Source organism: Calonectris borealis, chromosome W (assembly GCF_964195595.1).
Source record: "Calonectris borealis chromosome W, bCalBor7.hap1.2, whole genome shotgun sequence".
NCBI lineage: Eukaryota > Metazoa > Chordata > Aves > Procellariiformes > Procellariidae > Calonectris > Calonectris borealis.
Window position 1 is genome coordinate 56147135 of NC_134351.1, and position 23357 is coordinate 56170491.

General features: G+C 49.3%; 1 protein-coding gene across 1 annotated transcript; it reads right to left on the reverse strand.

Annotated features, from left to right (window-relative positions):
- Positions 1–3472: 3472 nt before the first annotated feature.
- Positions 3473–4648, reverse strand: LOC142074994 (forkhead box protein D1-like). Its single transcript, XM_075135988.1, has one exon. The coding sequence runs from the start codon at positions 4646–4648 to the stop codon at positions 3473–3475; it is 1176 nt and encodes a 391-aa protein (XP_074992089.1).
- Between the last annotated feature and the right edge of the window lie 18709 nt (positions 4649–23357).

Genomic DNA, 23357 nt, shown 5'->3' on the forward strand with positions numbered 1-23357 from the left:
CACAAGGCGGGAAGAGCGCAGTGTGCGGACGTGCAAACTAATCAGCTTTGAAACGGGATAGGGAAGGGGAAATTTCTTTTATAGGGGATGTGGGACGGGACCTAACACAGTCCTGCTTGAGAGAAATGTTATACAAGATGCTTGAGAAGAAATAATTTTTAAAAAACTAATTAAAAATATATAAATCACCCAACAGAAACATGTGGAAGGAAACGTTTCTAGATAGAGACCCTGTGTGTGGCATAAAAAGCAATTGAATACATAAGGGCTTCATTAAATTCCCAATAGATAACATTTGGCTAAATCCATCCCTACATTAAAACTCTGCATAATAGCATCATAAACTAAAAAGTTTCTTTTTGTGTGGTCCTTCTGGAGGAACTGATTGAAACATTAGCCTCCATATAGAGCAATCCCCCCCCCCCCCAATTTAGCTCCAGTAATTCGTCTCTCAGCCCTACGGGGATATGATGAGAAAAGGAGACGGGTTAATGAATCCTCACTTTGAAGTTGGGAGGAGGCGACACCATCCTGTTTGTCCCACCAGCTTGTTTATTAGGGCCCAGCCTATTTTGGAGGGATTGTTCAACAAGGCTCCATCCCTGCGAGGACTACACGTCCCCTCTGTTCGCCTTGAAAGCCGGGGGGGCATCGCGGGTCATTTTCATGCAAATGGGGAGCTGCGGCCCGGCGGTGCTGCGAGCCCATCAAAGGGCTGTGGGGCCGACGCCTTTTGTAGTGGCACCTGTTCAGTGCAGCGCGGCCGCGGCGCCGGGTCCCAGGCCCGCCGGGCCCTGGGGCCGAGGCCAGGCGGCTTCTCGGAGGACTCGGAGAAAATAAGTGAAGGGGTGTCTCTCCCCCCCAGACCCTTTCCCCGACCCCTTTCCTCAGCGCTTAAAAACCATAAAATCACACCACATATTGCAATTTCTTCTGCCGGCAAGTTTCCAGCTTGCCTACCAACTCCCAGGTGAAAGCACTGTCCACACACGGTGCAGACGACTGGCATAAAACATGGAAGGAACAAGCGGCCTAGCAGTTTCCTTGTCATATACTTTTGAACAAGGTTTGCCTCTTAATAAAGCCGAGGGAAGGATGGCAGGCATGCTCGGACCCCGCCGCCTGCCTGGGCAGGGGACGGCCCACATGCACGGGACATCTCCTCACTCCCCAGGGTTTGCTGCGAGGAAGCCAAGAAAACAAATAACGGGTCGCCGGGGGCAGCGCAAATATTCACATGGCCTCTCACCCCGAGCTGCTGCTCGAGCAGCCAGAAAACAGACCGACCACAAGCAGCACCCCGCCTTGGGGGAGCCCGGTACCGCCGCGGTCATGGTTAGACCCGCCTTGTCCCTCTCAAAACTTTTCCCTCTCAAAACTTTTCCCTCTCAAAACTTTTCCCTTCTTGATTTTTGCCGTATCTCCGAGGGGCGCCTAAGCCGGACTCGGTACCCCGCGCTGGACCGGCGCGGCAGCCCGGCGCTTTCCCCCGCGGGCCCCGGCGCTTTCCCCGGCCGGGCCTGGGGAAAGCGAGTTAATCGTTCCCTCGTGAATAACGATGCGTTCTCCCCAAAGGACAAGTATGCGATGTCCCTGGGTTCTTTTCCATTTTATTCTAAAAATTAAATGGGACTGTATGCAGTTGTCCTCTAAAGGACCCGGGACACCCAAAGAGGCCCTCCAGATGCATGCTGTGAATAGAGCCCAGCAGAGATCATACGTCCAGTCTTTCCGCTTATTGAAAACCATTATTCTAACCCCGCATTGCTACAAACAAAACAGAAAAGCATCACTTTTCTATCCACCAGAATACTTAAACCCAAGGCGACAAGGTACTTCTTCAATATGTAAAAGCATGTAACCGCACAACCTTTCCCTCTCCACTCCAAAGAACACTAAAAGACATCCCTCCTTTTTTTTTTCTTTTACGAAAATTCACATAATTTATCATTGAATCTACTAAATTGTTATAAATATAGTCGTATTTGAAAAGCGCCTTCCTGATTTGAGAAACAAGTGTTCCTAGTCCATAACGAGCAACCACTCTTAAAACATACGATTCTCTTTTCACGTCTAAGCTCCGAATATTTGAGGCGAACTTTTTGGTTAAAAAATTATTTTAGTCTATGAAATAGATATCTATTGATCTTCTGCGTGTTAAGATGAGAGTTCAAAATAAAAAACCGTTCCTTTCACGGTTTGGTTCGTACACTTATCCTTACTTCAATAGCTCGTGCATTTAATCAGCTCATCACACGATAATATTTCAACGCTCATTTTATATTATATGTATTGAAAAGTAGAAACACGTCCGTATTATCGCCATAGAAACATAAGAAGCTAGGACAAATCTCTCTGAAGTTCAGTACATGCCCCTTATTATTATTTTCCTTTGGTCCTCTTGGAAACCAAACTGTGATGCGGTTGTGATTTAGAACTCACCCAAAAGTATAAAAGTAGTTTAAAACTGTCTTTTTAATCAATCCCCGGATTGGATCCTTACAGAACTGGGCTTTACTCCCGCGAGAGAGACCTATTTCTCTTTATTCCCTCTTTTGTCCTTGCTCTTTTTTGTTTGTTTGTTTGTTTTTGTTTTTCACTCTCTGCTAGGGCTAACAATGGATTGACTGTGAAGATCGTATTCTGATCTTCGAGGTCAAATGCAGTCATAATTAATTTCAAGCTGTAAAATTCCTTGGCTATTGTGCTATTAATACCGAAGAAAAAAACTATCAATGTCGCAAAGAAGGGAGAAGTATTAAGGAGGGAACGGTCCGAAGCCAATTGTTTGTCTGGGCTCCTTTGGTCTTTTTGTTTCGTTGCTTTGGGATTTTTTTTTTTAAATTAAAAATTTTATTTTTGAAAGTGTGTAAAAATTTTACATTAAAATGGTACAATAATACTTGCCAGTAATTTTTAACAATATTCTTTGTAAAAAATATGCATAAAGTACAAAATAAAAGCTCCATAAGTCTATTATAATACAAAACACAGGTTAAAATAAGAAATTATAAACTTGACTTTCTTCTGTGTAAACATAATAAACTTTTCTTTTCTTTTATAAAAGTACATGAGACAAGTGTACTAAAATGAAAAAGTATTTCTTTGCTGTCGTCCCTCAAGCCTTTTCTTCCTGTACTTTACTGTTTTTAAGCTCCTAGACCTGAGAATCTCTGAACTTTAACGGTTTAGAGACGTGGGTTTTGGGGGTTTTTTGTTTGTTTGTTTGTTTTTTAAGGAGTAACGAGTAACTTGCCAATAGCATGACCGTCTGCCCATGCAGCATCTAGACCTGGCTTTGCATAAATATAGGTCCCGGGCGGCCCGCCGGTCGCGGAGGACTGCCCCCGAGCCCCACCGCGCAAATCCCGCGCAAAACTCGCAGCTCCACTGCTCGCGGCGTCTGTCGGGCATCCGAGAGGCGAAAAAAGGAGATAGCCCAGATCCTACCTTCGGAAAGACTCCGAAATCCTTAACTGTTAGAGATCCGGGCCGCGAAGCGGGGGACGACGGGCAGGGCAGTGGCGGGGGGCAGGCCGCCGCCGGCGCTCCCCAGCGAGCGGTCCGGGCCCGGCGCCGCGGCCGACTGCGAGGCGCAGCTGCTGCCCGCGCCGGGGCCGCCCCTCCCCCCGATGATACTCTCGATGGAAAAGGGCGAGCGGGCCAGCGCCGCGCCGCTGCCGGGCTTGGCGGCGTGCAGTGGGGCCGCCAGCGCCGGGCCCAGCGGGTGCGCGTAGCCGAAGGGCGTCCGTGCCAGCTCCGCCGCGGGCAGCGCCGATCCGGGGACGCTGCCAGGGGCGGCGGGGGGCTGGCGGGCTGGCGGGGAGGAGTGGTGGAAGGCGAAGAGGGTGGAGTGGGGGTGGTAGGGCTGGAGCTGGAGGCCGTAGCCGCAGCTGTAGGGTCCGTAGGAGCAGGGCGGCTGCTGCGGCGGCTGAGGCGGGGGCTGCGGGAGGAAGGCGGTGGGGTCCACGGCGCGCAGCAGCAACTTGGGCGCTGGGAGCTGCTGCCGCTTGAAGCGCTTTCGGCGGCGCAGGAAACTCCCGTTGTCGAACATGTCGGCAGACTCGGGGTCCAGCGTCCAGTAGTTGCCCTTGCCCGGGTTGCCGGGCTCCCGGGGGATCTTGACGAAGCAGTCGTTGAGGGAGAGGTTGTGGCGGATGCTGTTCTGCCAGGCGGGGAACTTCTCCCGGTAGTAGGGGAAGCGCCCGCTGATGAACTCGCAGATCTCGCTCAGCGTCAGCCGCTTCTTGGGGCTCTGCAGGATGGCCATGGTGATCAGGGCGATGTAGGAGTAGGGCGGCTTCACCAGGATGTTCTTGCTGCCGCCGCGCGCCCCGCCACCTCCCGCTGCCGCCGCCTTCTGCGGGCCGCCTCGCGAGGGGGGCCGCGAGCCGCCGGGCCCGTCCCCGCCGCCCGCCCCGCCGCCGCCGCCGCGCACGGGCGATCGCAGTAGCAGGGTGTCGTCGTGGAGGTCGCCCACATCCTCCTCGTCCTCTTCCTCCTCCTCGTCCTCGGCGTAGGAGCGGCGGCGTGGGCGGCAGGGCTGCGGCTCCTCGTCGTCCTCCTCGTCGTCCTCCTCGCCCACCACATCGATGTCGGTGTCCTCAGCCAGCATCGACGCCTCGGACATCTCCGAGCTCAGGGTCATGGCGCGGCGGCAGGGCAGCGCATCGGCGGCGGCCGGCGCGGCGCGGCGGGCAGGCAGGCCGCTCCGAGCCGCGCCGGCCCCCAGCGCCGCCGCCGCGCCGCGAAAGCGCTCCTGCCGCCCGCTCGGAGGCGGCGGCTGGTTTGGGTTTTGTTTCGGGGTATTTTTTGCTGCTTTTAAAAATTTCTCTCTCTCTTCCCCTCCACCCCTTTTTTTTTGTCTTTTGCTTTTTGGTTGGGGTTGGGGGGGCGGAGGGTCTGTACCGCCGCGCCTGGAAGTCGGTTTCCCCTTCTTCCTCCTCACCTCGGGCCCCAGACATTAATGGATGCGGGGCAGGAGGGAGCGCGCCTAGTCCTGGGAGGAGGAGAGGGGAGAAGAAGGAGGAGGCTGGCGAGGAGGGAGGGCGGAGGTGGGCAGCTTGCCGGGCCTTAGGAAAGACTGTGGCCGAGTCCCAGAGAGGGCATCCTTCCTCGCCTTATAGCGAGGGGGCCCATCACAGGGCTCCCAGCGTCAGAGCGCGGCGGGGCGAGCGGCGGTCCCGGGCGGCGCCGTGCCCCCTCCCCCCTCAGGGCGCCTCGTCGCCCGCCCCGGACCCCCGCCCTCGCCCCACAAGGATGGGCTGTGCTGGGCCGCGGAGTGACCGGGGCCGTCTTTAGTGGAAAAGGGGGAAAATAAAAACAACACACCCCCCCCCGAAAAAAAATAGCGTAGGTCTGTCCCAAAGTGCTGGAGCATCTTCCCAGGAGCCTTCCGAAGGGTGCCGGGAGCTCTGCGTCTTCCTGGGCTGCCCCCGGGGACTGGGTCCTGCTTCCCGTGGAAAGAAAAGCGCCTTATCGCCGAGATTTCAGCGCCGCGTCGCTGTTTCCTCGCCCGGCGCTCCGCGGCGGGGGGCGGCATGGGGCCGGCCTGAGGCGGGGGCTGCGGGAAAGCCCTGCCGACGGGGTGCCGGCGGGGGCGGCCGGGAGGTGGCTTGGCGAGAAAGAGTATTTGGCGGGACATGTCTCAAAGCCCTCTAAAAGAAAGGGTTTTTTTTCCCCAAAAAATCAGGCCGGAGAGGGAGTTAGTGAGTTAATAAACTTCAGATGAAGACATCTGTCCGCGGGATAGTATAGAAACATCTCTCCCTTCTCCTTCCTCTTCCCCCTCCAGAGTTTAATTAATTTAAGAATGAAATCAAATATCTCTAGATGTCGACCTCGCAAGCTCTCAAAGAACCGCCTCCAAAGCACACCACTAATATCACAGTTTATTTGTAAAGCTATTGTTTTTAACGGGAGAGAAGCAGCTCCCTCCATTATGGGAAACACTAACATAGAATTAGCGTTACCTCTTTCTTATGCAAAGGAAAACAATCCACCGGCCTTTAAAATGCCAATTCTGCTTTGAGCGCAGGAGCAACAACCCAGAGAAAGCGACGCAAAGGGTTACTTCCTAATTATGCCTCACCGTTCATAGTTTCAGGTGATACATACGAGGACAGCAGAAGACGAGAGACCCCCTTTATGCGAGGGCTCGCAGAGGAAAAAATTACCTTGGACAAATATAATCACCGTAATCTTAAAAAGAAACGCCTTGAAAATTCCCATCACTCCTAGTTCTGGTAGAATAACCCACAATCAGAATCCGATTAGAATCGGAGCAGTAGAAGAGCATTTCGTGTTCCGACAGAAATTGTCGTGAGAAGGGCAGACTGATGCCTAGTGTCCTTACTTCTCAAATGTCGCTTCTCAAACAACTGAAACACACCATTTTCTTGAAATGCGTTTTCTATATATCGTCCTAATTCAAAGCTTCAAGCCACCCTCTTTCAAACCCAGTTTCATGGATTTACAACATAATCTTTCTACTATTTCCAAATAATCCTATTTACATTTTGTTCACTAAGGCGCCTGCAGGAGAATACCACCAAAAGTTACAAAAGAGAGGAAAAAAAAAAAAAGAACCCGCAAACCCAGTAACTTGCTACTATTTTTTCCTGTGGAAAGATTGATAACGTCGCTCAAGAATTACAGCTCATAGGAAGTAAAACGCCCTTTTGAATTAGTTTTGGGATCCTAGGGCAAGTTACTAAAAGGATAGCAGAAAGAACTTTTCCTCTCTGAGAGGTTTTTCCTCTTTACAAAGAGTTAGTATTTTTCCTTTTTACACTCTTTCTGTTCTTTTTATTCTTGCTCTTCTGGTACTTGCTGATGTGTCCTGATGTTTAAAACCATCTTAAAAAAAAAAAAAAACCACGTTCTAAATAGGAAGGATGGTGGAGTTTAAAAATTTATAGGGAAGAATCACAGAATCATAGAATCATTAAGGTTGGAAAAGACCTCTAAGATCATTGAGTCCAACCATCAACTCAACACCACCATGCCCACTAAACCATGTCCCTAAGCGCCTCATCTACACGTCTCTTAAATACTTCCAGGGATGGTGACTCAACCACTTCCCTGGGCAGCCTGTTCCAAGGCCTGACCACTCTTTCAGTAAAGAAATTTCTCCTAATGTCCAATCTAAACCTCCCTTGGCGCAACTTGAGGCCATTTCCTCTCGTCCTATCGCTAGTTACTTGGCAGAAGAGACCAACACCCACCTCGCTACAACCTCCTTTCAGGTAGTTGTAGAGCGCGATGAGGTCTCCCCTCAGCCTCCTCTTCTCCAGGCTAAACAACCCCAGTTCCCTCAGCCGCTCCTCATAAGGCTTGTGTTCCAGGCCCTTCACCAGCTTCGTTGCCCTTCTCTGGACACGCTCCAGCACCTCCATGTCCTTCTTGCAGTGAGGGGCCCAAAACTGAACACAGGATTCCAGGTGCGGCCTCACCAGTGCCGAGTACAGGGGAATGGTCACTTCCCTACTCCTGCTGGCCACATTATTTCTGATACAGGCCAGGATGCCGTTGGCCTTCTTGGCCACCTGGGCACACTGCCGGCTCATGTTCAGCCGGCTGTCAACCAGCACCCCCAGGTCCTTTTCCTCTGGGCAGCTTTCCAGTCACTCTTCCCCAAGCCTGTAGCGTTGTAGGGTTGTAGGGTTGTTGTGACCCAAGTGCAGGACCCGGCACTTGGCCTTGTTGAACCTCATACAGTTGGCCTCAGCCCATCGATCCAGCCTGTCCAGGTCCCTCTGCAGAGCCTTCCTACCCTCCAGCAGATCAACACTCCCACCCAACTTGGTGTTGTCTGCAAACTTACTGAGGGAGCACTCGATCCCCTCGTCCAGATCATTGATAAAGATATTGAACAAGACCGGCCCCAGTACTGAGCCCTGGGGAACACCGCTCGTGACCGGCCGCCAACTGGATTTAACTCCATTCACTACAACTCTCTGGGCCCGGCTGTCCAGCCAGTTTTTTACCCAGCGAAGAGTGTACCTGTCTAAGCTGTGAGCCGCCAGCTTCTCTAGGAGAATGCTGTGGGAGACAGTGTCAAAGGCTTTACTGAAGTCCAGGCAGACCACATCCACAGCCTTTCCCTCATCCACGAGGCGGGTCACCTGGTCATAGAAGAACTGCTGTAGCAACAAAGCAGAACCAGAAGAGTCGAATCTGCCCATGATCTCCTGCTAAAACCCACACAGGACGCACTGGTGTTTCACTGAGGATGTGACACTGGCGGCTCTTTCGCAGCACCGGGTCCCCGGGAGCACCACGGCCCTGGCGTGCCGGGAGGGCCCCGGCTGGGGTGCGGGTCCTCCTGGACATGGCTGGCCGGGGTGGCGGGGCCCTTGGGGGGGCTGGGGACCCCCATTGTAGATTTGGGCAATACTGGAAGCCCTAGTCCGTCACCGCAGGGGAGGCCGAAGGGCTTGCTCTCTAGAGGGCAGCTGAGCCAGCCCCCAGTGCGGACAATTAAGACCTGGTGTTATTGCAGCCTCTACGTGTCCCTGGAGATCGCGACTTGTCTTTGTGCTGCCAGCATAGCATCTTCCGCTTGTTCCCTTCCCAACCTGGCAGGTGCCTTCTTAAAAGGGAAAGAAAGAAAAGAAGAAAGGCGATCAGCGGCGGCACAGACATGAGCGGCGGCAGACGCGTTTCCCGAGGTAGGACACCGGCGCCCGCTGCCCCCGGGGCCGCGGCCGCGGGGTTTGCCCTGTCCCCAGGCCACGGGGCAGCGCGGCGTCCACCGTCCCGCCCCACGGCCGGCCCCACTCCGCTCCGCTCCGGGAGATGCTCTCCGTGGACGGGGGATGCCACCTACCGGCAAGGAGGGCCAGGCGGAGGCGGGTTGGCCGGCTCTGGGCCGCCGTGTGCCGGGGCAGGGTGTCCGGCGTGGCCCCCCGACCAAAGCAGCCCCCGGGAAGGACAGGGCAGGACAGGACCACCCCGCCCGGAGTCTGAGCGGGACCCCGAGACCCTAAGGAACAGCAGGGTTTTGGAGGGACCTGAGAACCCCTCCGCGCCAGAGAAGCGGCCATGGGGCCACTTTCTGAGTGCAAAGGCTGAAACTGCCCCGACCGCCTCCCCCCGCACCCCCCCGGGGCTCTGCCGCCCCGCAGTCCTCCCCGGGGGGGCGGGAAATGAGGCTGCCCCCCTCTTGGGCCACTCACCCACCCGCGAAACGGCCACCCCGGGCCGGGGACCTCGGGGGCTGTCTTCTGTGATTTCCTGCCTGTTGTGAATGATGTAACATAACATGCACCTAAAACCACAGTAGCAGAGAAGTGAGATGTTGTCGTGGTTTAATCTGGCAGGCAGCCAAATACCACGCAGCCGCTCACTCACTCCCCCCCACACCCAGTGGGACGGGGAGAGAATCGGAAGGGTAAGAGTGAGAAAAACTCGTGGGTTGAGATAAAGACAGTTTAATAGAACAGAAAAGGGAAAATAATAATAATAATAAATAATGATAGAATATACAAAATGAGTGATGCACAATGCAATTGCTCACCACCCGCGCTGACCGATAACCAAGTAGCAATCACTACTTCCTGGATCACGCCTACCATTCATATACTGAGCATGACGTCACATGGTATGGAATACCCCATTAGCCAGCTGGGCTGGCTGTCCTGATTATGTTCCCTCCCATCTTGTGTACCTAGCTCAGTCAGTAGGCACGGGAGCTGTCCTTGGACTAGGAGGGCACTTAGCAACAACTGAAAACATCAGTGTGTTATCAACATTCTCCTCATACTAAATCCAAAACACAGAACTAGGAAGAAATTTAACCCTATCCCAGCCGAAACCAGGACAGATGTGAAATACAGGTATGCAAGTAGGGTTTATTTTTTATTACTTGGGTTTATTAATATTCATTATAAACTTTAATTATATAATATACACACAATTCCTGCATGCATATACAGAACATCTCACGTTTTATCAGTGTGGTGCATGCATGGGATCAAACCACTCTGGTAATCCATATAAGCAGTCCTGGTGGCTCCTGCCCTTTACCCGAGCCTGTGCCCCTCTCCAGCACCAAGGCTGGGCCCCTAGTGTCCACAGCTCCTGCAGGGCAGTGAGGACAGGAGCTTCCCCCCAAGCCTCATCCCCCAGATCCAAACCTGAGAAGGGGTTGGGTATTTTGGCAGCTTTCCGCTGCTGGAGGTGGCCGGAGACCCCAGCAAGCCAGGGCATCCTGGCTCAGATGGTGCCTCCAGGGACTCTGGGCAGGAGCCAGACTGGGTGGACCCACCATCACCTCCCTGTGATGGGCTCTGGGGGGACATTGCCCCTCAGGACCCCTGCAGCGCCCCAGGGCACACACCCTTCCTACAGCTGGGGTGCCCATGCTTGAGCAGGGCATCCAGGAGCCCATGTTAGGACAAGGGATAAATGAGCCTACAGAACCCCCCTGGCCCTTTATTCAAAATCAAAGACCACCCTGGGCACAGTTTGGGGCACTTTCATGCGGCCACACTGGCACACTGGCTGAGGTGCTGTGGGTTTTCCGGGGCTGCCCCTGACCGTGCAGCTGGATGCCAGAGCCTTCTCCAGCACCACATGGGTCAGGTGCCTGGTGGTGATGTGCATCCCTGGGTGATTTGTTGAATGTTTGGCTAGGTGCAGCCTGTGGAAAACGAGGTAGAGCCTAGCCACCAGCTATACATGCTGGAGCTGAAGAGTCCACTCTAGGCCTGCTTCACCTTGCAAAACTCCAACCTCAAAGGCTACGCTTTTTTTTGCACGGCTTCGTACATCTCCACACCCAGATCCAAGTCTTACCTGCAGAACCAGACTTTCCATTATTGAAATAAAACCATTTCCTGAATAATTTACACTTTCTATCAATGTAGTTCCTTGGGCCAAAGATTGTACTGGATTCTGCGCTGCTTCCTTCATGGAAAGAAAAAATCCTTCAGCAATGACCCTGTAACAGGATGGTGGTGTCCATGACAGGGACCATTGCAGCCATAGCTGTGGTCTCCATTGTCCAGTATCACAGTAACCACCAGTTTAGCCCCACATTTTTGTGGGTTTATCCCCCTCTTCCCTTACTGTGTAGTTCTGGGGGAAGGTAACACTTCCCTTAAGCCTCCTGCAGAGGCTGGGGTTACAAACAGGGTCTGTGTGACCAGGCCAAAAAGCAACACATTGGTGAGGGGCTGCAGCTGAAAAGCTGAAGAAGGCTGAAGGAAAATCTAGGGCTTCCTGCCATACCTACTGCTGAAAAAAGTTTGTTACCCTTGGAGATGACCTTACCACACCCCCTCATTGTCAAACTTTGTTTTTTCTTCTTGACCAAGTTTTTGTTTTTGTTTTTGTTTTTTCCCCCTTTGTTCTATAATTCTTACAGGGCAGATACATTTGCTGTGACTGGTGAAAGTCACTTCCTTTAAGGCCCTTTTGGGCCTTTACTTTCTGTAAAATTTGATTAAATGTTCTCAGGACCCTTCTGCACTTCTCATTTAACAGAACACAAGGAAAGTTTATACCAGGTTAGACCAAAACCCACCTAGTAGCATAAGCTGTCTTTAACAGCAGACAATATCAGATGTTTAGGGAAGAATATAGGAACAGGACAAGTGTGTAAAATTGTTTCCCAGCTGCCAGAAATCTAGGTTTCAGGATTTTTTAAAGCCAGAGATAACATTTGACTGTAATAGCTTTTGATGGATCTTCTTCTGTGAATCTGTCCAGTCACTTTTTGAAATCATGTACATTTACAACACTGAACATGTTCTGTACCAAAATGTTCCCCAGCTTTAACCATACATGTTGTGAAGCGTCTCCTTTTGTTTGCTTTAAGCCAGTCACCTGCTTGTTTAATCTGACACTCTCTCATTTTTGTAATAGAAGAGGCAATGAACAACTGTTGTTAACCACCCTCTCTCTGCTGTTCATGATTTTGTAGATTTTATCACACCCTGCTTGGTCAGCTCTTTTTCAGGCTGAAGGCTTCTGTTACAAAATCACTGGATCAGCACGTGTCGTGGTTTAACCCCAGCCAGCAAATAAACCCCATGCACCCGCTCGCTCACGCCCCCACTCCGGTGGGATGGGGGAGAGAATCGGGAGGGCACAAGTAGGAAAACTCCCGGGTTGAGATAAGAACAGTTTAATAATTGAAATAAAACAAAGTAGAACAGTAATAATAACAATGAGAACAACAACAATAATAAAAATATACAAAGCAGGCAATGCACAATGCAACTGCTCGCCGACCGGGTGTCACGAACGGGGGGCGAGCCCCCCCACACCTCTGGTTTTTATACTGAGCATGATGTCACATGGTATAGAATACCCCACTGGCCAGCTGGGACCACCACCCCAGCTGTGCTCCCCCTGCCCACAGCTTCCCCTGCACGTGGCAGGGCATGGGAGGCTGAAAAGAGAATCATAGAATCATAGAGTCATAGAGTCATAGAATCATAGAATCATACAGGTTGGAAAAGACCTCTAAGATCATCGTGTCCAACCGTCAACCCAACACACCATGCCCACTAAACCATGTCCCTAAGGGCCTCATCTACACGTCTTTTAAATACCTCCAGGGATGGTGACTCCACCACTTCCCTGGGCAGCCTGTTCCAAGGCCTGACCACTCTTTCAGTAAAGAAGTTTCTCCTAATGTTCAATTTAAACCTCCCTTGGCGCAACTTGAGGCCATTTCCTCTCGTCCTATCGCTAGTTTCTTGGCAGAAGAGACCAACACCCACCTCACTACAACCTCCTTTCAGGTCGTTGTAGAGCGCGATGAGGTCTCCCCTCAGCCTCCTCTTCTCCAGGCTAAACAACCCCAGTTCCCTCAGCCGCTCCTCATAAGGCTTGTGCTCCAGGCCCTTCACCAGCTTCGTTGCCCTCCTCTGGACACGCTCCAGCACCTCCATGTCCTTCTTGCAGTGAGGGGCCCAAAACTGAACACAGGATTCGAGGTGCGGCCTCACCAGTGCCGAGTACAGGGGCACGATCACCTCCCTACTCCTGCTGGCCACATTATTTCTGATACAGGCCAGGATGCCGTTGGCCTTCTTGGCCACCTGGGCACACTGCCGGCTCATGTTCAGCCGGCTGTCAATCAGCACCCCCAGGTCCTTTTCCTCTGGGCAGCTTTCCAGCCACTCTTCCCCAAGCCTGTAGCGTTGCCTGGGGAAACCAAAAGCCTCCCTGGTGCAAGCACCACCCAGCAACAACCAAAGCATCATTGGGCCATCAACACTCCTCTCATACCAAACCCAAAACACAGCACACCCCCCAAGCTACTTGGAAGAAAGTTAACTCTGTCCAAGCCGGAACCAGGACAGCAGGGAAGTAATTATGTACCGCTGACAACCCTTGCCATCCTTCTCTCTGCCTTTTCTTGTTCAGCTCAGGCTGTAACTGTTCCCAGGTGTCTGTGATTGCAAAAAGAGCCACATCTAAATAATCCTCCAGAACAGCACAAGATGCCTAAATTTGCTTTTCCAGTTTTTATTTCAACTTATTATTTCTACTCTTTTAAGACAGTGTCTATTCACGATACTAGCAGAGAGATATTTGATTTTCAAAATGAAGCACTGGCCCTTGTAGCTGATACAGAAGAGTCCTGATCACATGAACAAATTATGTTTGTTTAGGCTACATTTGTGTTGTGTTTTAAACTGGCAGGCAGCTAAACACCACACAGCTGCTTGCTCACTCCCCTCTGCAGTGGGATGGGGGGGAGAATCGGGAGGAAAAAAAACCAAAATTCGTGGATTGAGATAAAGACAGTTTAATAGAACAGAAAAAGAAGGGATAATAATAATAATAATGATAATGATATAATATACAAAGTGAGTGATGCACAACGCAATTGCTCACCACCCGCGCTGATCGATAACCAAGTAGCGATCGATACTTCCTGGATCACGTCTCATATATATATACTGAGCATGACATCATATGGTATGGAATACCTCATTGGCCAGCTGGGCCAGCTGTCCCAGCTATGCTCCCTCCCAGCTTCTGAGGAGTCCTTGACTAGCAGGGTACTTAGCAACAACTGAAAACATCAGTGTGTTATCAACATTCTTCTCATACTAAATCCAAAACACAGCACTAGGAAGAAATTTAACTCTATCCCAGCTGAAATCAGGACAGTATCCAGCCCTTATTCTATACCATTTACGTCATGCCCAGGTCTCTCATTTTCCAGTACATTTCAATTAATCACCACCACCTTTCTTGTCTTTTGATATATACACACAGATATCATTCCCTAAGTCTACGGGCCATCCCTCTAAAATGTCCATTGAGTTCATTTAGTCCATGACTTTGGGCTCCATCTGTCATAACAGTCTTTCAGGGCAGGAGAGATGGTGTGTGGTGTTGGACTCTTGCATGCTGAGGCCAGTTCTGGTTCCATTATTGCTGCGCTCGTCTGGTTCTATCATCATTGCACTTTGTTCGGTTTCATCAGAGTTCATTCTTCATTAATATTCATTTTACTGCAATACTGTTGATAGCAACCATAGAAGTGATGACATACAGTATTATATAGCAATTAACATCATACAATCCAGTTCATTGGCTATTTTCACCCAAAATCAAATCCCCTTGAGGTACACACCGGACTTGCCCATATTTTCGCATCACCCACCAAGTGCACCCAGGTCCTTCAGCAAAAGCAATCCCACGGATGGGTTTTCCCTTGCCAGAGGCAGGAGTAACCCAGACTGTCTTCCCCAGCATATTTCTTATGTGCACGACAGGGACTTTATCCCCAACTACAGTACGTAAGAGTTTTGATTGGGCAGGGCCAGCTCGATTGAAAGATCCCCTGGTGTTGACTAACCAGGTGGCTTTTGCTAAATGTGTATCCCAATGCATGAATGTCCCACCACCCATTGCTCTCAGCGTAGTCTTTAGCAGCCCGTTGTATCGTTCAATTTTCCCGGAGGCTGGTGCATGGTAGGGGATGTGATAGACCCACTCCATGCCATGCTCTTTGGCCCAGGTGCCTATGAGGGTGTTTCGGAAATGAGTCCCGTTGTCTGACTCAAGTCTTTCTGGGGTGCCATGTCGCCATAGGACTTGCTTTTCAAGGCCCAGGATGGTGTTCCGGGCGGTGGCATGGGGCACAGGATATGTTTCCAACCATCCGGTGGTTGCTTCTACCATGGTGAGCACATAGCGCTTGCCTTGGCGGGTTTGTGGGAGTGTGATATAATCAATCTGCCAGGCCTCCCCATATTTATATTTCAACCATCGTCCCCCATACCAGAGAGGCTTTACTCGCTTGGCTTGTTTGATTGCAGCGCACGTTTCACATTCATGGATAACCTGTGCAATAGCGTCCATGGTCAAGTCCACCCCTCGATCACGAGCCCATCTATATGTTGCATCTCTTCCTTGATGGCCTGAGGCATCATGGGCCCACCGAGCTATAAATAATTCACCCTTATGTTGCCAGTCCAGATCCACCTGAGCCACTTCAATCTTAGCAGCCTGGTCCACCTGCTGGTTGTTTTGATGTTCTGTGCACCGGTGTCTACGAGAGCCTTATACTCCTGTGGCTCTGATGTGCCAGGCCATCGAATCCACACAGTCCAGTAAACCCGGTTGTCCCTTTCCTCCACCTGGCTGGCGGCAGGGCCCCTCTAGTCCTGGTCATCATATTCACTATCCACTTCTTGTAAGTATGAATCAGAAGTCCCTTTCTTAAGGTCGGAAGTGGAATCAGCCCTTCTACTCTGTCTGGGAAACTGCTCACTGGAGACTGGAGCAGCAGTTTTCCTGGAAGAACCCCCTTTTGTGGTGGTTTTTCCTTGCAACTCATGTACCTGTGCCTGTAGGACTGAGGTAGGTTTTCCATCCCACTTCCTCATGTCCTCTCCGTGGTCACGCAGGTAAAACCACAGGGTGCCCCAGGGTGTGTACCCACGATATCTCCTCTCTTGAGCAGAGGGACGCTTGCTCCTAATGGCTGAGACACTGGCCCATGCAGGGGGGGAGCAGGACATATCCTCTTTGAGTTGCTGGACCTCCCGAGACAGTCTCTCCACAGCTGAGACCCATAGGCCCCTAGGGAGGAAGAGAGACTTTCTTCATATTGCCGGAGTTGGCCAGCCAATTCATCCACCGTTTGTTCCTCTCCATCTTTCGAGGTCATTATTGCCAATGAGTTTGCATGTGACGCTGGTGTGCTCCGTACAAACTTCCACCACATGGGTCGGATGCATTTGACTTCATCTGGGTCTTTGGATAACTGCTCGTTGTTCAGGTCCTCATAAATCACTTCCAGCACGGCTAATTCCCTCAGGTACTGGATACCTCTCTCCATGGTGGTCCACTTGCCTGGGTGGCATATAACATCTTCCTTGAAGGGATACCTTTCCTTCACGCCTGACAGGAGTCGCCTCCAGAGGCTGAGGACTTGTGCCCCTTTTCCAATTGCTTTGTCAATGCCCCCTTCCCTAGAAAGGGATCCCAGCTGCTTGGCTTCCCTACCCTCTAATTCCAGGCTACTGGCCCCATTATCCCAGCATCAGAGCAGCCAGGTGACAATGTGCTCGCCTGGACGACGACTGAAGTCTTTCCGCATATCTCGCAGCTCACCCAGGGATAGGGATCAGGTGGTTTCTGTCTTGTTTATGAGTTCTTCCTCTTCCTCCACCCCTCCTCATGATGGCCCTATCCAGCCTTGGGGCAGATCTCTGGGTGGTATTCTTAAGTAGTTGTTTAACCTTAAACAAGGCCTGAGACACATTCAGAAGACATAGCAATAGGAACATGCTGGTTTGAACATCCCAAGGATATTCAAAATCCTCAAGAGCTATTGTAATCAGCCTGGAGGAGAAGGGGAAGGTGAAGGAAGATGTCTCCCCTGTAAATTGGCTCTCCGAGGAGAAGAGGTAAAAAGTGTAATTATTAATAGCTTCTGAGAGATAGCTCCCAAAGCACAGGGATGACGGCAGTGCTGAGTACAATCCCATGACCAATACTTTTATCATACCATAAGCCAGTGTCACACAGTATAGCAAAACGATGACCTTAATCCATTTCCCAGAGATGACCAACCCCGCATAAATACTGATAATAAGCAGTATATACAGCCAGTAAGGTTCTACATACCAAAACTCCAAGAACAGATCCAACAACTCTGAGAACAAATAAACCAACATTGTGACCAGCGACTATTAAACTGATATAATGAATGCTTATAACAAATTTGTTTTAACCCGTTCGTGTCAGATGTGTCATTATCTCAACCCTTCGTGCCCCACATTGGGCGCCAAAAAGGACTGTCGTGGTTTAACCCAGCAGGCAGCCAAACACCACACAGCTGCTCGCTCACTCCCCCCCACACCCAGTGGGGCTTGCCATCAAGCTAAAAAGGGGCAGAACCCATTTGTATTTCTGGAGTGACAGGGGGATCCCAAGAGTTAACTGTATTGGAGGCCGAAGGGAGCCTAACCGGGAATGAGTGGCAGAAGCAGCCCATTGTGACTGGCCCAGAGGCTCCGTGCATCCTTGGCATAGACTACCTCAGGAGAGGGTATTTCCAGGACCCAAAAGGGTACCGGTGGGCTTTTGGTATAGCTGCCCTGGAGACGGAGGAAATTAAACAGCTGTCCACCTTGCCCGGTCTCTCGGAGGACCCTTCTGTTGTGGGGTTGCTGAGGGTTGAAGAACAACAAGTACCAATCGCTACCACAACAGTGCACCGGCGGCAATATCGCACCAACCGAGACTCCCTGATCCCCATCCATGAGCTGATTCGTCGACTGGAGAGCCAAGGAGTGATCAGCAAGACTCGCTCACCCTTTAACAGTCCCATATGGCCAGTGCGAAAGTCTAATGGAGAGTGGAGACTAACAGTGGACTACCGTGGCCTGAACGAAGTCACGCTGCCCCCGAGTGCTGCCATGCCGGACATGCTAGAACTTCAATGTGAACTGGAGTCAAAGGCAGCCAAGTGGTACGCCACAATTGACATTGCTAATGCCTTCTTCTCCATCCCTTTGGCGGCAGAGTGCAGGCCACAGTTTGCTTTCACTTGGAGGGGCGTCCAGTACACCTGGAACCGACTGCCCCAGGGGTGGAAACACAGCCCTACCATTTGCCATGGACTGATACACACTGCACTGGAACAGGGTGAGGCTCCAGAACACCTGCAGTACATTGATGACATCATCGTGTGGGGCAACACAGCAGAAGAAGTTTTTGAGAAAGGGAAGAAAATAATTCAAATCCTTCTGAAAGCCGGTTTTGCCATAAAACAAAGTAAGGTCAAGGGACCTGCACAGGAGATCCAGTTTTTAGGAATAAAATGGCAAGATGGACGTCGTCAGATCCCAATGGATGTGATCAACAAAATAACAGCCATGTCCCCACCAACCAGCAAAAGGGAAACACAAGCTTTCTTAGGCGTTGTGGGCTTTTGGAGAATGCATATTCCAAATTACAGTCAAATCGTAAGCCCCCTCTATCAAGTGACTCGGAAGAAGAACGACTTCAAATGGGGCCCTGAGCAACAACAAGCGTTTGAACAAATTAAACAGGAGATAGTTCAGGCAGTAGCCCTTGGGCCAGTCTGGGCAGGACAAGATGTAAAGAATGTGCTCTACACCGCAGCCGGGGAGAATGGCCCTACCTGGAGCCTCTGGCAGAAAGCACCAGGGGAGACTCGAGGTCGACCCTTAGGGTTCTGGAGTCGGGGATACAGAGGATCCGAGGCCCGCTACACTCCAACTGAGAAGGAGATATTGGCAGCATATGAAGGGGTTCGAGCTGCTTCGGAAGTGGTTGGTACTGAAGCACAGCTCCTCCTGGCACCCCGACTGCCGGTGCTGGGCTGGGTGTTCAAAGGGAGGGTCCCCTCTACACATCATGCAACCGATGCTACGTGGAGTAAGTGGGTCGCACTGATCACACAATGGGCCTGAATAGGAAACCCCAGTTGCCCAGGAATCTTGGAAGTGATCACAGAGTAGCCAGAAGGCAAAGATTTTGGAATATCCCCAGAGGAGGAGGTGACGCGTGCTGAAGAGGTCCCACGTTGGGCGCCAAAAAGGACTGTCGTGGTTTAATCTCCAGGCAGCCAAATACCACGCAGCTGCTCACTCACTCCCCCCGCCCCCCCAGTGGGATGGGGAGAGAATCGGAAGGGTAAGAGTGAGAAAAACTCGTGGGTTGAGATAAAGACAGTTTAATAGAACAGAAAAGGGAAAATAATAATAATAAGAATAAATAATGATAGAATATACAAAATGAGTGATGCACAATGCAATTGCTCACCACCCGCGCTGACCGATAACCAAGTAGCAATCGGTACTTCCTGGATCACGCCTACCGTTCATATACTGAGCATGATGTCACATGGTATGGAATACCCCATTAGCCAGCTGGGCTTGCTGTCCTGGTTATGTTCCCTCCCATCTTGTGTACCTAGCTCAGTCAGTAGGCATGGGAGCTGTCCTTGGACTAGGAGGGCACTTAGCAACAACTGAAAACATCAGTGTGTTATCAACATTCTCCTCATACTAAATCCAAAACACAGCACTAGGAAGAAATTTAACCCTATCCCAGCCGAAACCGGGACAACAGTTTAATAGAACAGAAAAAGAAATAATAATAATAATAATAGAATATACAAAATGAGTGATGCAAAATGCAATTGCTCACCACCTGCTGACTGATAACCAAGTAGCGATCGCTACTTCCCGGACCACGCCTCTTATTTATATACTGAGCATGACGTCATATGGTATGGAATACCCCATTGGACAGCTGGGCCAGCTGTCCCAGCTATGCTCCCTCCCAGCCTCTTGCGCAAAGGAAGGTGAAAAGTCCTTGACTAGCAGGGTACTCAGCAACAACTGAAAACATCAGTGTGTTATCAACATTCTTCTCATACTAAATCCAAAACACAGCACTAGGAAGAAATTTAACTCTATCCCAGCCGAAACCAGGACAATTTGATTTCATGTCTCCGCTAGCTATTGAAAACCTTTCTAGCCCCAAATTCTTCGTTGTAGACAAGCTCTGGCAAATTAGGAGGGAAATCCCATAATTAATGTCTCAGATACTTCAGATATTTTCCATTTAATTCTGTAGCGATGCAAGTAAGCCCTGAAGGAGTATGAACCCATTCATAAATGCAGTGAATATTGGCAGGTATGCTCTTTGTTCATTTATAAATCTTTGGGGATAAGCTATACAGTGATCAAAGATAGAAGAGATTGATTTTCCATCTAAAACTAAGGGGGTGGTGGGTTCCTGCCAGGGCTTGAGCAGAATTAACTGCTAGCTGCTGAAGAAGCAGGAAGGCTGTCACCCCCATCCAGCCTCCCCACCTCTGGCCACCTGCACTCATCACTTACCTCCCACCAAGCTGGATCAGGAGGCCTAGAAAGCCAAAGGCAAAATCCAGAATGAATTGTACCCTCGCAGCTGCCAAGACATTAGTCAAAGGTAGCATGTCAAGAGCTACACAACTGAAAGCAGGGCAAACTTAGTCCTGGTTCATTCTGGGCTATAAATGTGCCATCCTTTGGTAGGACTATGCTGGTTTTAGGTCACGTCTTAACAACTTTTCTGACATGTAACTCGTCTTAGCAGGGGTCAAAGCATTTCTGTGATCATGGCTTAAGTGATCAAGTTTTCTTGAATTCTGGGTATAGGATGTCTACAGGAATAATCTGTTTGCTTGATCCTCTGTCATCTGTGCATAAATATAAGGTACCATCTTTTTCTCATACAGCCAGTGAGGAATACAGTGACTTCTGACTTTTATCTATTCTCTAGCAAGATCTTCATTGTTGCTCTCTACCACAAGAGACTAACATGAAAGCTTTTCTAGGCAAGCCTTTACCAGTCTGATTAACATCAACTCCCAAGTATTTGGTAAAGAAGGCAGGGGATTCTTCATGCAGCACTTCTCTAACTACTCTCTAGTTGGCCTCTGTGGGGTGTTATAGAGACATCCCATAGCTCATGAAAGGCTTGTGATGTGGCTTGAAGCCCAGGTATTTTGGATTGCTGAGTTTAAGAGTTACAGGCATGGTGAGAAAAGGACACTCTCTGTTTGCTGAGGAGCTCTATCTCTTCCTGGACACTGAAGTCTATTACTCCATACAACTCACTAGTACATGGTACAACACTGTAATATATGAGATGAAAACAGCACTGTACTCAAGTTCGATCTTCCTGGGCTCCCATTCAATGTTTATATATTTAGTATCTCTTCAAAAGTTAAGAATTCTTTAGCGAGTCTTATGTCTAGACTTTCAGAGATGGTTTCTTTTCCATTCATATCTCTCACGCTACCTTTGCTCCTGTACCCCGTAATGCTGCTATTTTCCTTCATTAGATTGCTAACATATATGCATATTTTTTCCAAATAACTTGGTGTTTTCCCCTTAACGTCCTGGAGCATCTACGTTAGGAATGATAACATTATTATTCCCTGTGGTGCCTTGTTGATGTGCCATATACTTCTGCTTTCTTGACTGTTGAATACAGCATTCTTTTGAACAAACATTTCCTAAAGAGACTCTGAATATCAGGCAGATTTCCTTCACTGCCTGAAAATACATTGAATATGTGCTCTTTGTGGTCACTGGCAATCAGGACAAATATTACTTCACTTTAGCCTGATCACTTATGTTTACGACCTGTGATTTGTTTCCTGAATATGATACTAACTTAACACCTCTTCTCAACATACCCTGTTATTACTTACGCAGCACTGGCCATGTCTTTCAGGAGAGCTTTTCCACTGGCACTTTGACAACAACTTCTGTCATTCTTCTACCTTTAAGCTTTCACATAATTTAGGAGACAATTTTCATGAGTAACCATTTTAATGGTCTTTTTCCATTCCTATGCTGCTTCTGTGCATCCAATGAACTTTGCTTTAGCAATGTATATTCTTTGATGATTTTGAGATCCTAAGTTTCACCCTTTTTCAGAACTGAAAGGATGCTTGCTGAGCTCACACTCTGTTTCAGTGCTACAGGCTTTGGACCTGTTTCATTTCTCAAGAGAAGTTCTTTAGCTACAAGTAAATCCAGTTTTAGGTTTATGTTTCCCATGATGCAATTACACAAAAAGGACTAGAGAAAACAAGCCAATAGTATTGTAGCATTCTAAAATACTTTTTCTCTAAAATACTTTTTCTCTGATGCAAAGTTTGTTTTTTTGAAGGTCTGCTGTTTGTTCCAGGAAATGTAACCAAATCTTAGAGAGTCCCTTAAACTGTAGTTCTTGAACTGCTTCAGTTGATTCCTGACACAACTCAGTGATGTGGTTTTCAGCATAATTTGTCTTCAAAATCTCACATGAGGGAATATGAGATCATACCTCCAGCCCAGTTAATCCTAGGCTGACAGCTGGGACTGCACTTTCTACAACTTCTATCTTGGAATAATCTTTCTGTGATTCATTTTCACTTCAGTATTTCAGCCTATTAAAACATTTTGCATGTTTGTAATCATCAATTGGCCTTGTAATTCTGAAATCTTTCTTTTATATTGATGGCAAACTGTGATAAATCTGAAGCTTAAGTATTGATTGCTTTTACTTTCAATAGCCTGCAGTGACTCAGTTTTTTTTTCCATCTTGGCTCTATTCCCTCTTGCTACAGGTACATTGCCAATTTCATGCAATAAATTTATAAGCTTTCTTTTTAGTTCAGAATGAACTCTGTCCTCCCCAAATCCCTCCCCAGATTCCCCCTCCCCCCCGAATCTGGTTTGTTCCTTTCCTTCTGAATTAGATACTGGGTTTGCTTGTTCAGATACAGTAATACAGGCTTTTTCGCATTCTTCTCTGAGCAAACCAATTCACTCTTCCAATTTTACAGATATGCTGGATCAAATTTCCACAGCCCCCCCATCCTTTATAACTGTTTGATTATCCTCTAATTTTCGGCTGTGATGCTAGTCTGCTGGGAGGCACAGGCTGCTCTTCAGCAGCACCTTTTGAATCATCACCTCTCTGAGACCTTTTATCACCACCAGATGGAGTAATTTCGGGTTTATCATTAATTCTCACTAATTACAAAAGTCTCAATTTTAACAATGAACAAAATCTTCTGTACAAATTAACACTCAGCTCCGGTGTAGTGAAGAGATATAATGAGAGCAAATCAAATTTAAACACACACAAAAAGCAAAGCCTTGGCTCTGGAAATTACTAACATGGGAGCTTTAACATTAATGAATATAGAAGGATAAATTAAGTATTAACATAGTCTTACAGAAACAAGAACAAAGGGAATAGTTTATTGAGGATATTCCAGAGAAGAACCAATTTAAAAGGCATTAAAATAGATGGCAAGGTCAGTAATATTTCTACTGATGCCAGGAGGCCCATTC